Source organism: Vulpes vulpes, chromosome 11 (assembly GCF_048418805.1).
Source record: "Vulpes vulpes isolate BD-2025 chromosome 11, VulVul3, whole genome shotgun sequence".
NCBI classification, from domain to species: domain Eukaryota; kingdom Metazoa; phylum Chordata; class Mammalia; order Carnivora; family Canidae; genus Vulpes; species Vulpes vulpes.
Genome location: NC_132790.1, coordinates 18,063,322 through 18,078,142, shown reverse-complemented (window position 1 = coordinate 18,078,142; position 14,821 = coordinate 18,063,322). Strand labels below are relative to the sequence as shown.

General features: G+C 39.3%; 1 protein-coding gene across 10 annotated transcripts in view; it reads right to left on the bottom strand.

Moving 5' to 3' along the window:
- The window catches only part of RIC3 (RIC3 acetylcholine receptor chaperone), a 56,385-nt gene that overhangs the window by 29,486 nt on the left and 12,078 nt on the right, over nucleotides 1-14,821 (bottom strand). For 6 of the 10 annotated variants that reach the window (XM_026008313.2, XM_026008315.2, XM_072725697.1 and 3 more), the window contains exons 2-3: nucleotides 2,276-2,502; nucleotides 892-967 (exon numbers count right to left, since the gene is read on the bottom strand). In XM_026008313.2, coding sequence (XP_025864098.2) covers nucleotides 892-967; nucleotides 2,276-2,502 — 303 coding nt within the window. Of the gene's footprint in view, nucleotides 1-891; nucleotides 1,598-2,275; nucleotides 2,503-14,821 lie in introns of those variants that run through there. The other 4 variants (XM_072725694.1, XM_072725695.1, XM_026008318.2 and 1 more) reach the window with 2 other exon arrangements.

Below are 14,821 nucleotides of genomic sequence, written 5' to 3'. Positions count from 1 at the left end.
TCTAAAAAGGATGCAGACTATGACTGGGATATCTACTTCCCAGAGAATTCTGAGTATATCCAAAAAGCGGTTATGGCCAAAGGCAGATGCTTCAGTGGCTCAGCCTCACTTCACTTTGCTGCTTTCTCTTAAAAACTTCTGATGAGGCTTCATTATCCACAGGATAAAGCCGTTTCGCCTCCAAGGCCTTCAGTGACATGGCTTAACCTACCTGCTCCCCCAGCCTTCTTTCCCACAGCCATCCTGTATCAGGCTGTGTCTTCCTTAAGCCATCTCATCTATCTGACAGGACCCAGCTTCGTGTCATTTCCCGTAAGGCCTTCATCAAGTCCCCTTCTAGATAATAAACTTTGCACAAGTTATTTTTCCTGACATTCATCCTAGACTATGGATTCTTAGAAGAAAGAGCCATGCCATACACATTTCATTTCTCCAGAAGGCACAGAATACTCCACTTGGTCAGTAAATATTTGATGACCGTGTTATTTCATGAGTCAAAAGTGTTAAACACTGTCCCTAGATTTAATAACCTATTTTGGCCATGACTTGATCTTTCTTCCTTAGTTTTCCTGTCTGTGAAATAAAGGTATCTGCTACAAATATTCTAAAGTCTGGAATGAGAAGTAACCCATTCTAAATGTGAAATATTAATTTGCTAATATAAAAAAAGTAAACAGGTAGTTTTATAGTTTTTGGAACTCTTTCTCTTAAAAGCTCAACATCAATTTGGAAACTCAAGACTTCCCAGAGCTTAGGTAAAAATGGCATTGGATTAATTTGGGGAAATTTTTAAGAAATTATTTTAAGACTTTTCCATAAATTGCCCCTCTGACCATATTATGGCAGTCTGACTCAATAAAACCTGTGCATATACTGAGAAGGGGCACTTACTAATTTTCCTGTGGGTGTTTCCAGCTGTGGCAGTAGAGCATTTCCGATCCTCTGCAGTAGTTTTCCCCTTTGAAAGCTGAGAATTGAAGGAGGTACAGCACATCAACAGCAGCTCAGAACCTCAAAGTCATGGAACCCCTCATATTAAATGAAAAAAAAAGATTGGGAGATAAAAATTAAGTCAGAAATCAAATCAAATACCAATATCAGAGAAACATTTCAAAAGAGAGAGGGGAAGGGAGGGGAGGGAGACAGAGAGAGAGAAAGAGAGAGAGAACCAAAAGAAGGCCCCCAAATGAAAACCCATCAAGTCACAAAGACAAAAAAAAATCTCTTTCCAGGTCATCTGCCTTTCCCACACTCATCTAAAAGGGGATGTACAGCCCTCAGGGGTGTTCTTACAGAGGCAACTCGGGTCCCTTACAGAGTTCCTGAGCAAGAAGAAACTTGTTTCTTATTCTGATTAGAAGGGCACAGTGAATATTTAAGATTTCCAAAAAGGATACAGAATGTGACTTCTGTTCCACTTCAGTGTCTAGGCCCATAGCTCACTGAAGTCCACCTGGAGGGGGAACTTAACTGGGAGTTGCTTTTGAAGAACCCAAACCATGTCTCCCCAGAGCTACGAGACATCAGGCTTAGTTTCAGGATTGGCAGTTTTGTTTCAGCAAACTACAGCAGATGTTAAAAACATCACTTCACACTCCTGGAGGGGGAAAAGGAGGACAAAGTGGTGTTGGTATGGTCATTATTTGGTCTCACAGTGGGCTACTTGGAAATCACTGTGCCAATCCTAGTAATAAAGTTCTCCTTAAAATAGCTTTACACCTTTTAAGCTTGCAAAGGCATCCAGTCAAAGAAACAGAAACAAAAAAACTGGAGTGGGAGGAGCTTTGATCTTTATTGCTCACTGCATTAGCAACTAGAAGACCCAGGCTCAAGACGTGATTCTACAGTTCTAGTTGTGACTTCTAGGACAAACCATTTAAGCTTTGAGCGAAAATCTCCTCTTCTATAAAACAGAGGTAACAATTATCCTAAATACCTCATAAAGAGCAAGCAAGGTTTAAAAAGAATTTGAATAAAGGTTATGAACTGTAAAGAGTTTTAATGCCGGGGATCCCTGGGTGGCGCAGCGGTTTGGCGCCTGCCTTTGGCCCAGGGCGCGATCCTGGAGACCCGGGATCGAATCCCACATCAGGCTCCCGGTGCATGGAGCCTGCTTCTTCCTCTGCCTGTGTCTCTGCCTCTCTCTCTCTCTCTCTGTGACTATCATAAATAAATAAAAATTAAAGGAAAAAAAAAGAGTTTTAATGCCAACAAATGATTTTTATTAGGATACCAAATTTTCTTGATATAATATGATCAAGGTGATTCCACTTACCTTAAATAGAATATATAATATATATAAAAAAATCCCAAAACCATAGATTGGAATAATCTGTCCCATCAGGCCTCTTCCACTACCTCCTCCTCCAGTGCCTCCACCAGATCCTTTGGCCTTTGCAAATGCCTCTGCAAGGTGAGACCTCTGGAAACGAGCCCCAGGGGTCTGGCCATCTGCGGGTGGCTGGTGATGATGCATCATCGGTGGAAATCGACCCAACTTTCCTGAGAAAATAATCAGTATTTATTTCTTCTACTATTTTAAAGATAGCTCTTATGAAACTACCTCATACACTGAGGCATAAAGAACAGAAGCCAACTCAAACAAGTTAAGAAAAAAACAGGAACTTGACTTTAAGGATACAGAGGTATCACACAGATAATAAATATGACGTAGCAATCTACCTGTTCTCCAAACCCTTTTAGGTCCATAGCCTGATAAGATTTTTCAGCTTCCTATGCAGTTAAAGGTAGTCATGAGATAGAGTTCTAGCCAGAGGAATGGGAGTGGTGTGTGCTGATTCAAGGCCTGGCCTATAAAACTTCTCCTGTATTAAACTCCATTCATTTCCCATCTGCAGGCTTCATACTGACCTAGGGAGACCTTTGAAGTCATGTGATAAAAATGGCAGAGCCTCCATTAGTGTAGGTTTCTGAATAACTGTGTGGCACAGAGCCCTCCAATGCTGCTACTCCACCAACTTAGAACCATCTGGATCTGTTTATGTGAGCAAGAAATAAACTTCCATTGTGTTAGAGCCATTAAACCCTTTCGAGTCTGTTACAGAGTTAGCCACCCCTAACTAATACAGAAAAGGAAATGCAATCTGGTCTCAGAAGAGAAAAGAACCAGAAGCTGGAAAGCCATCAGGATCCAGGACAGCTACTCTCATGTTCTACAGTCTCCCTCTCCATGGGGCCAGAGGCTTCTTCCTGTGCTTCTCCATGCCTATTTCCTTTATTCTCCCTTCTGTGCAGACCATTTCTCTAGCTTCTTTGTGAACATGGAGAAATATGGGTCACCCCAAAACCCCTCAGTCTGCATGTCCTTCAAGAGGCCAACAGAGACTAGTCACAATTCCAAGTTCCTTGGAAGATTTGATCACTCTGCTTGGGTAGGTATGCATCCCTTTCCCCACTGGCTATCGCTTGTGCAGACAGGATTCATACAGCACAAACAGGGTCACCGGGTCCTGTGAGTAGAAGCATAAGGCTTAGAAAAGGAGTGTGCAATTTTCTTGCATCTTTTTCCTCCATCAGGGGCAGTCAAACATTAATACCAACTGCCAAGCCTCCTGAGAGCCATAGGTGAGAAGGGAAAGCCCTCTCTTCAAAAGGCCATGTAAACAGGTTTGTGGGGGAAAACCACTGGGAGCTAACATTACAGAGAAGAAAGACTTCATAAAATCAGACTCTAAAAATACAAATTATACAGTGAAATACTGTTAGATTTGACTTCAACACAACTGTAGATTTCTGTTCAATACAGAATACCACAAAAAGAGTTTTAAAATAGAGGACAGACAAGGAAAAGCTCCTGAAACATCTAAAGTTGCCAAGAGACTAAATGTCTAGAATAGATAAGGAATCTCTACAATTTGATATAAAAATCACAAGAAACCCGACAGAAAAATAGTCAAAAGCTACAGGAAGGGAACCTACAGAAAGAGAAGGTGAAATGATTAGCAAGTAAATGAAGAGATGACCAAACTCAGAGTAAAAGCAAATACAAATTCTAATAACCAGATAGCATTGTTCATACTGTTCAGAAGGGCTTAAAAGTTAGAATAGTGGTTTCAGTAAAGGTTGGCAAAGATGTAAAGAAGTTAAGTGGATATAGCCATTTTGCTAAGAGTCCTTAGTGACTGAAGTATGTCTGTGTCCTATGTGATGCAGTGATCCCACTCTGGTGGATAAATTCAAGAGACATTCCAAGTAGAATGGTCTAGATGCAAGTTATACACATTAGAGACCTATGTAAGAATGTCTGCTGTGATGATAATGTAGTAGGGAATATTGAAGTAACTTTGATTTCAATAACTGGAAAAATGGAAACTCAAAATGGAGTGGATACAAATATGGAATTCTATGTAACTTCTAGAAATCACTTTAAATGTACTTACAGCAATACGAATACATCTTAAAAAGCACAGCACTGAGTAAAAAATAGACAAACCACTACGTAAGCTGAAGGCACCATAATTATGCTACGTATTTCTCAAGCAAATCACAGTAGGCACATATAAATGGGGAAGGGAATGGGCATGTGGATTGAAGACAAAGGGTTAAAAAGAAAGGAACAAGAAAGGAAACTTGCGTTAACAATGTTAATAAGGTGGTATAAACTGATGACTACCTTTAAGTCAACTGTGCTCCTGAGCTAAGAAAGAAGACAGGAAGGTAACATAGCTAGACACAAGGTCTGGAAGCTGCCTTCTGCCTTGAATCCCCTCGCTCAGCCAACTCCACTCCGGTAATCCTCCTTTCCCTCCCATTACTGACTTTGAAGGACATGGAAATTATGGGAAGAAATGCTTTTTAAGAGTAGGTTAGCAACAAAAGCAGAGCTTCATACAGTAGAAGGAAATCAGGTCAACACTCTTTATTCTTTTATTCTGGGTTCTGGTGACTATATAGCTATTAAATTGTCAAGGATCTTAATATATTAAATGGTGAGTAATGGCTTTAAGGCCAAAATGCACCTTCAAAAAATGCCCAGCCAGCATCCAAGAAGCTAACCTTTCTCTTGAGAGAATCTGATATATCAGATGGCTAGTGTTCAATAAATTAGATTTAATATTTTGTAGTAGTATATGTTGTTAAACTTCATTTTACTGTTGTACTGAGAGCACAGTCTCCAAAACTTGGTATAAAACAAAAAAATTAAAAATCAGGTAATGGCACAAAAGGTATTATTTTGCATTTCTAAAATTAAAAAATGATGACAATGCTAAACACTACATTTCTCCCCAAAACTTTTATAGTCTATCAGCCAGGAAGATTTACTGGACAACTATTATGTCCAGGACTCTGCTATAGGTAGGAGTGAGCTATAAATAAAATAAAAACAATAGTTCCCACATTGAATGATGCTTTTAAAAAGCAGTATACTCAAAACAACAAAAAAGGACAGGGTATCATGGACCTTATTACTAGACAAACTAAATCTCTAAGCATTAAAAGAATGCAAAGAAGGAAAAAAAGGAGTCAAATGGGATCAATCACTGAGGGGAAGGAGACACAATAGCAAAGAAGCAAAAGCATGGCAGGAGGAAAGAACACCTCTGCAACAAGAAAGAGAGGAGAACAAAGAAACAAGAACAAAGAATAAAGAAGGCTAACTACCAATTAGTTTGGCTCCATTTAGGGAAATAAGAGATAAGGAGAGAGAAGTGGAGGTGGAGGGTTTAAATGCTAATTTGTGATGTATAAATTTGATACTGTGGGTCTAAGATCAGAGAAATGACTTCATGAGAAGGGTGCCTGAGAAGGATTAAATCTAGTATTTGAGTATAGGGTCTAATGCAGAGAGAAACTAGGGTTTAAAAAAATCAGCAAGAAGGCAGTAATTAAGCTCAGAGATGAGGCGCTGGCTCTAGCTATAAAGAGGAAGCAACAGATCCAAAAGCCCTTGGCATGGAATGATCAGCAGCATTTCATACTGGACAGAACATAGAAATAATGAGGAAAGGGGTCAGAAAACTCCAAGGTTAGGAGTTTAATACACTAAGAAAAGATAATGACAAAGACATGACAAGGGGAAGACCGAGTACCCATTTTTCACACACATTCAGAAGAAATTTTTATTAGAGACTACAGTTAGGCTTGGGAAGAAACTATAAGCTACCTAAATGGAAAAGCTAGTTCAAAAAATAGAGTGAGTGAAGTATTCCCATACTAGAAGTATTGGTGGGATAGGTGTACTTATGTGCAAAAAGAGGGAGAAAAATGGAACTGTCAAAGACCAGAAGCAAACTAGTATCCTAAAAAAGAAAGGCAGAACTGAAAGCAACTGAGAAGTCTTGAAGAAACTGATAAAGGACTAATGGCAATCCCTGTTTTTAGACACAATGTATTCTTGGGAAAAAGATGGCCATCCTATGAAATCTTGACTATCCACCTATTTAGACAATAGCAGAAACCAATGTACTACAAAGCATCATATAATCTTCAGAGTAAGAAGAAGCCTTAAAAATCATCCAATCTTCTAACAAATAGTATGGAGACAACTAAATATCTACCTGTAAAAGAATGCAGTTGGACCCCTACCCACACTATTTTTAAAAATTAACTCAAAATTCATTAAAGACCTAAATGTAAAAAAATTATACAACTCTTAGAAGAAAACAGACATAAATCTTTGTGACCTTGGATTAGACAATGGTTTCTTAGATAGGACACCAAAACCACAAATAGACAGGAAGAAATAGGTAAACTAAACTTCATCAAATTTTAAAACTTTTGTGCTGCAAAGGATACCACAAAAAAGTTAAGACAACATACTGAATGGGAGCAAATATTTGTAAATCATAGATCTGATAAGGTTCAAGTATCCAAAATATATAAAGAACTCTTGCCACTCAACAATAAAAAAAATAACCCAGGATGCCTGAGTGGCTCAGCGGTTGAGAATCTGCCTGGCAGTTCTTCAAAAGGGTAAACACCTTTTGACCCTATGACCCAGTAATTCTACTTTTAGCTATATACCCAAGAATATGCTCACACAAAAATTTGCACAAAAATGTTAATAGTAGCATTTTTCATAATTACCGAAAAACTCCATCAACTGACAATAAATGGGTAAGTACAATGTGGTACACCCATGCAATAGAATATTACCTGGCCATAAAAAAGAATGAAGTACTGCTACATCCTATAGTAGGGATGAACTTTGCAAACATTATGCTAAGTAAAAACACACAAGAAAAAGCCAATCATACAAGATCATATATTACATGATTCTATGAACATGAAATGTCCAGAACAGGCAAATCTTTGGAGACAAAAAGTAGATTACAGCTTGCTTGAGGCTGAGGAGTGGGGTGGGGGGGTAACTGCTAATGGGTATGGAGTTTTTTGTGTGTATGTAGAAGAGGTGATAAAAAGGTTCTAAAATAAAAAAAAAGGTTCTAAAATTGTAGTGATAGTTGCACAAATCTGTGACTATATTAAAAACCACTGACTGTACATTTTAAGTAGATAAATTACCTAGTATGTGAATTACATCTCAAAGTTTTTTAAAAAGTCATCCAGTCTAACCACCTGTGTTCAATATCCTCACACCTTCCTTAAGTGGAGGTCCTGACCTTGCTGAATATCATTTATCATTTATTTTTCCTTGCAGGAAATTCAGTATTGTCCCCGGGAAGCTCATGCCACCTCTGAACAGTTCTGTTAGAGTAGTCTTTATTTTTTTGTTTTATTTTATTTTTATTTATTTTTTAAGAAAGATTTTATTTATTCATGAGAGACACACAGGGGGCGGGGGGTAGAGACTACAGGCGAGGGAGAAGCAGGATCCATGCAGGGAACCCGACTTGATCCCAGGTCTCCAGGATCATGCCCCAAGCTTAAGGCTGCGCTAAACCACTGAGCCACCTGGGCTGCCCAGTAGTCTTCTTTATATTGAGTTAATGAGTGAGTGATGGGAGTAAGAAAGGAAATAAAATGTAGGGTTTCAAAAGGCAACACTGAATGTGACATGGTAAGAAGTGGGGAAGCATGACTGATAAAGAGCTTGTCAGACTGGAATCAAAGAGGAGCTGAGGGGATCCCTGGGTGGCTCAACGGTTTAGAGCCTGCCTTCGGCCCAGGGCCGCATCAGGCTCCCTGCATGGAGCCTGCTTTTCCCTCTACTGGTGTCTCTGCCTCTCTCTCTCTCTCTCTCTCTCTCTCATGAATAAATAAATAAAGTCTTTTTAAAAAAAATAGAGGAGCTGAGAAGTAGAGGAATGTACTATTTTCAAAGGTAAGAAAGGAATTGGAGAGCAATGGAACAGATAGGGTAGATGGTAAAAATAGGTTTTATATCCTAGGAGAAAGCTCAGCATTTTTTATTTGGTATAATACTTTACATATTTACTACCAAACAACAACTTAGTGCTAGACACCAATTAAAATGATAAAACAGGGGCGCCTAGGTAGTGCAGTCTGTTAAGCATCCAACTCTTGGTTTCAGCTCAGGTCATGATCTTGAAGTCGTGGGATTGAGCACTGCAACCTTCCCCATCCATGCCCAGAATGGAGTCTACCTGAGATTCTCTCCTCCCTCTGCCCCTCCCACTCATGTGAGCTCTCTCCATCCCTAAAATAAATCTTTAAAAAATAATAATATAAAATAGTCCTTGTCTTTAAAGAGTTTACAGAGGAGCAATATAGTCCCAGCAATGACTTAACTGTGCCTTAACCATCAAATCTGATAGTTTTTTCCCCTCAGGTCTCACTCTTAAGACTATCTCTGAGGTGCCTGGCTGGCTTAGTCAGTTAAGTGTCTGCCTTCAGCTCAGGTCATGATCTCAGGGGTCCTAAGATCAAGCCCCGGGTCAGGCTCTCTGCTCAGCAAGGAGTCTGCTTGTCTCTTTCCCCCTGCTTGGGCACTCTGTCAAATAAGTAAAGTCTTAAAAAAAAAAAAAAAAGGCTCATCTGCAACACAAGAAAGTGATTTATCACTTATTTCCCATTTAACAAATATGGAACTAATCTGAAATCCCTGCCAAAGTCTCCTGCCTTAATTTCAGGCACATTACTCTCCTGAGCATTCTTTTCCTACTGACTGGTCTTTTATTTATTTACTTTTTAAAAAGATTTTATTTATTTATTCATGAGAGACACAGAGAGAGTGAGAGAGAGGGGCAGAGACACAGGCAGAGGGGGTAGCAGGCGCCATGCAAGGAGCCTGACATGGGACTCGATCCTCGGTCTCTAGGATCAGGCCCTGCCCTGAAGGCGGCACTAAACCACTGAGCCACCCAGACTGCCCTGATTGGTCTTTTAATCTATTCTTTCTCAGTCCCTTGCACGGGTTCTTCATTCATCCCCTCCCTGAGATTTTTATATCAATGTGTTTCTTCTTTATACTTTTTCCTTTCACAAATTCATTCATTTTCATGGATCCATTATAAGTTCCAAAATGTACAGCTCTACTTCTGACCCTTCCTCTCAAGCTCCTCTTATCTCTAAATTCCATTAGTATGTATGTCTCTTTGTCAGACTATCATGTCAAATCCAAAAATTAAACTCATTTTCACTTTACAAAACCTGCCCTCCTCCTGTGTATTTTTTCTTATAGAGTCATTCTCTCAGACTGTTAGGCTTGAGACCTACAACCTCAGCCACTTGTGACCGAGGAAGTTCTTGACAGGGTAGGCTGGGGTCAGAATGCTCAATTTGGAAGAGATGTCCCCCCCCCCAACAAAGTTAACTGTCCTCAACAGGGAAAAACCTCACCTCTTGGATCTTGGTACCATATTTCTTAGAACTGAAGCCAGGATGTTTGAAAATTCAATGGCTATAAAACATCTGGAAGTGTCTAGTTGAAAAAAAATTTTTTTAATTATTTCAAGTGAAATACTTCAAGTGTACAAAGAAGTATAAATGATAACATAGAAGCACTTGTATACCTCTCAACCACATAGATGTAATTAGAAGACCTGTGTCCTCTGTCTCTCCCTGAGATAGAGCTCTGAATTTGGCGATTATCAGAATATGCGCTTTGTACTTTACTAAGTATGCATTTATAAACCATGGATATGGTCTTTGAGTTTTAAAATTTTATATAATGGATAGTAGTGACAGTTGTATAGCAATACAAATATACTTAATGCCACTGAACTGTGTACCTAAGATTAAAATGATAAATTTTATAACAAAAACAAAAAAAAACCTGGGCGGCTTAGTTGGTGAAGCGTCTGCCTTTGGCTCAGGTCAGGACCCCAGGGTTCTGGGATCGAGTCTTGCATCAGGCTTCCTACTCAGCGCAAAGCCTGTTTTTCCTTCTTCTTCTGCTTGTGCACTCTCTGTCAAACAAAACCTTTAAATAAGTAAATAATTTTAAAAGTCTTTATATTATGGTATTCTACCGCACTTATTCTTCTGCAACTTCCCTTTTCTGCCCTTTTTCTGGGTAAGGATTAATATTTTGGCCTAGAAATGTAACATGTTGATTTGATATATGTAGCTTGAGTTCATTTACTCAAATTGTTACGTAGCTCCTTGTATTTCCATTATCACAATTTATCACCTCTGTAGCTGATGAGTATTTAGGTTATTTTCTCTTTCATTATTATAAATGTTTTACTTTATAGCTACATTACAATGAAAATCTATGGTTTTTAAAAACTTTGCTTAAAAAACAGCTCAAGAGGGGTGCCTGGGTGGCTCAGTCAGTTAAGTGTCTGCTTTCAGCTAAGGTCATGATCCCATGGGCCTGGGATTGAGTCCTGCTTCAGGCTCCCGGCTCAGGGGTGAGCCTGCTTCTCCCTCTCCCTCTGCTCCTCCTCACCACCTTGCACTCTGAAATAAAATTTAAAAAAAAAATCTCAAGAGATCAGTCTATTAAAGTTATTATAACATTAAAATTGTGCTTTTCAAAATAAAACACAGCTGTGTTCACTATCTCTATATACACTTAAGTATTCTCTAAAATGGGACTTGATAAATCTAATTGTTCAGTGAAAGCTTTCCCTATATTTAGAATTATTAAAATTTCATTTAGCATATCATTTAAGCTTGACTACAAACTTAATGGACTTTACAGAGTGAAGCTCTACTTGTCCTTGTCAATAACCATCCTTACTGCTAAAAACAAAAACTCTAGCACTGTTAACAAAAGAGCTTTCTGAAAGCAGCATTAAACCATCTGCAACACTTGATTCTTAAGACAAATCAATAGAGAACTGTATGTGTTTATATTTGATTACTGCAGCTTAAGAAAGATCCTTATGGGCCAATTCCTTAAGATATATACACTTCTCCCTAAATACTGAGGAAATTCTACAGGCCAAATTTAATTTGGCATTACTTAAAATGGAACCTGGGACCACAGCTGAGTGGTCCTCATCTGTCTCCTCCAAGGGCCCTCGTCTCGTTACATTCCCCTCCTACCTGTGCTCTGCCTACCACTGCTTTGATGTTTTCTGCTAGTTTAACCATATCTTTTCTTCACCTCCCCACTTCCAAATCACCCTACATACTACTAAGAGATACTTACGTGTCTAAGTTGCTTAACACAGAGCCTAGTCTATATACTCTACGCATGTTAATTACTACTGTTTTGTTAGGAGTCATCTTCCTAAAGCATTATTCTAACTGGTCTTGCCATTTCTCTGATCAAAAGCTTTCAATGGTTCCCACAGAGGACAAGAGACTTGTTACACAGTAAGGCAGCAGAGTAAAATCAGTACTATCTTTTTAGTCAGTTATTAGTTAAGATACTGGCCAATACAAAAAAAAAAAAAGAGAGATACTGGCCGGGCCTCCAACTATTTAAGTGGATGTTAAATGAGCCTTTCTAAAGTTCATTTTCATCATCTGAAAAGTGGATATAGATGGGATCATTAAAAGGACTGTTCAGGGTTGTTACAAGGATTACAGGTTAAAAATCATATACAAAGCACCCTGCATGCACAATGGGTATTTAACAAGTTCTGGTTTTGCCTTTCCTCCAAACTGAATTTCTAAACAACTGAACTCTATAATCTAGCCCAAAAGTACCTCTTCACATTTCTTTCTCATTATATACTCCTGATTCAACCTAACTAGACTTCTCACCATGCTCTGAGTCAGCCTTGTAATTTCTTACTACCAAGCCTTTGCTTTTTGCTGACTCCAGTGGTTTTGCTTTTCTCTCCAACTCTACATGTTTACATCCAGCTTATTCAGGGCCCAGGCCAAATACTGCCCTCACCCCCAATGCTTTTTCTCACGTCACCCCCATGCACTTAGAACATACTGCTTGAACCTCTTTAATTGCACTTATCACAACTGGCCTTATTCAAGAGTTGTATTTATGTGCCTTACAGCCTCTACTTGAATGGACTGAGAAACAGATGAAATCTTCCACTAAGTACCATTTCTACCCCATTTTATTCAGTGCTGACCAAAACTTATAAATCCTATCAGAGCACCAGAAAAGATGCCTGTGACATCAGAAGCTGGCCTGGTACTATCAGCTAGGCCTTAGTGTTGGTAGGAGCTGGCTCGGCACTCACAGTTAGGTTTTGGTATCCTCCTGTTAAACGTCAGCAATTTCAGAGCATTAACATTAGACAAGGCCATTCTGTGACTACCGTGGATCAAGACAAAGAGTCAGACCACTCTGTAATCTGTCTGAACACAGATAAAACATGAATATTGTCTAAGGTAAAAAGTTCCAAATAGCCCCCATTCCTGGATAATGAGTGACTGCTGCTTCTTCACCAACTATAGCTTCAGCCTTTCTGTAGTCTGCTCTCCCTTTAGATAAATTCTATTAAGATACTCAGCCATAGAATTTGCCTCCCTACCTGATGGCATCCAATCCAGAGTGAACCCCCACATCCTTAAGCCTTCTTCAAATTCACCTAACACATTTCCATACCCTATAATAAAGCTTTTCTCACATTCTTAATGTGATGCCACATGCTTCCTCATGCTGTGCATTCTCCCTTGCTACAAATAATAAATCCAACTTATTTAACTATAGGTATTCCTTGTGCTCTGTGGCTGAAGTTCAGTGTTTTCTCCATGCTTGCGTCCCTTCAGGGTATGCTCTGGGTCTTGCATGCTATATACTCTGCTGAATTGATGTGGATGACTTGTACAGGGCCTGCTGGCCTTTACTGGAATCTCAAGACCCAGCACAGTTAGTTATGCTCAGAGCTAAAAATAATTTTTTACATCATTATCCTGAATGGTTTTTAGTTTTAAGAATAGAAAATGACATTCAGGGTAACTGGTAAAGGTGCTCTACACCCACCACTCTGCTCCATACTCTCTCCTCTAAAAGTTTCTGAACTTGAAAAAGTACCTAATCTTCATGCACTCACAGGCTCTCAAATGGTCTTCTCCCTTCTCTGACATGCTTTCAGAGCAGATACTTGAGGTTTCATTACGAGAAAAGAAAAGGTAAGGGACCAAAATAATACACTCATCCTCAAGCACTTATATATCAAAACATAAAGAGCTAAGATTACAAAGAATTACATATATGTGTCACACACACACACAAACACACACACATATATGGACACATAACTATACATATAGGAGTACATATTTCCATATCTCAGATAGCTCAAGACCCAGTGGGCAGAACTCACCTGAGGAGAACGTGGTGACATAAGAGTCTGAGCTATTTCGGAGGAATGGGGCCACTGGGAAGGTACTCATAAGGAACACTACCTATAATACTCAAAGTAAGCCACTCACTGGAAAATATGGGCAGGTAGGATCAGGAGGAGAGATGCCAGATATCACATTATCGTGGAAGCACTACAGGATCCAGCTATGGAAGTGCTGAGCAGGGCTATCCTGAAGCTGACTCAAGCACAGAAGCAGCATACAGTTGTCATCTTGGAAGGCTTCACCTACTCTGGCACCTGTCCAAAGCCTCAGTAAGCTAACTTTGGAATGGCTGACAAGTTCCTCATCTCATATGCTGGTATTTTCACATTACACAGGTATATATGGTAAGAGTAGGGGAACTGCTACTTTGGCCAAAGAAAAAACTGGTTGGTGTAATGAAGAGAACGATAGGAGAAAGGGACCATGCCAACTTAGTATTTGTGGCATCCAGGTAGGGGTTGTGTGGCACAGGCTCCAGAAAGGCAGAATTAAGTTCTGAAAATAGCCCCATGGCATGAAACACTTTTTAAGAGGAAAGCTCTTAAAATGCAGTATTGCTTGGGCATTTCAAAAATTGTCAAGCAGGTAGGAAAGGCAGAGTGGGGGAAAGCAGATGTACAGGTAGCTCCTCTAAAAGAGAAAAGATGAACAGAACGACACATACGTGAATGAGTGGCAAGACTTGGAAGAACCACTTGAGGCCAAGGTCCAAAATAAATTAAGAATTACAAAAAGGCTAGCCAAAGCAAAAAGGGTATTTTTAGAGTAAAAAAAGGGGGGGGGGGATTTACCGGATTATAAAATGTAATGCTAAGGAAGCAGAATTTCTGAACTTCTATTTTGCTTCCATACTGTCTTTCAAAGGGTATGAATTTTGGGTTAAATGAAAGAGAATCAGCAATCCTAAGGATAAATATAAAGTCCCAGATGGGTGAGGAGGATAAGTCCATCCACCAAATAATTTCTACTCACACTGGAAAACTTGCAAGAAAGGTCATTAAACTAAAATTTTAAGAAATTATGTTGATAGAGGAAAATTTTAAAGAATGGAATAGGTGACTATTGTTCCAGTTTGCAAAAGGTGGATGGTGGACTTTTCAACTACAAAGAAGTGAGCACACTGTATAGCTCTTGGGCTAGATTCTAAGAAGGATTCTTCAGGAGATTGTGAGGAAGATGGCAAAGTAGGAGAATCCTGACCTTAACTCATCCATGCACACGG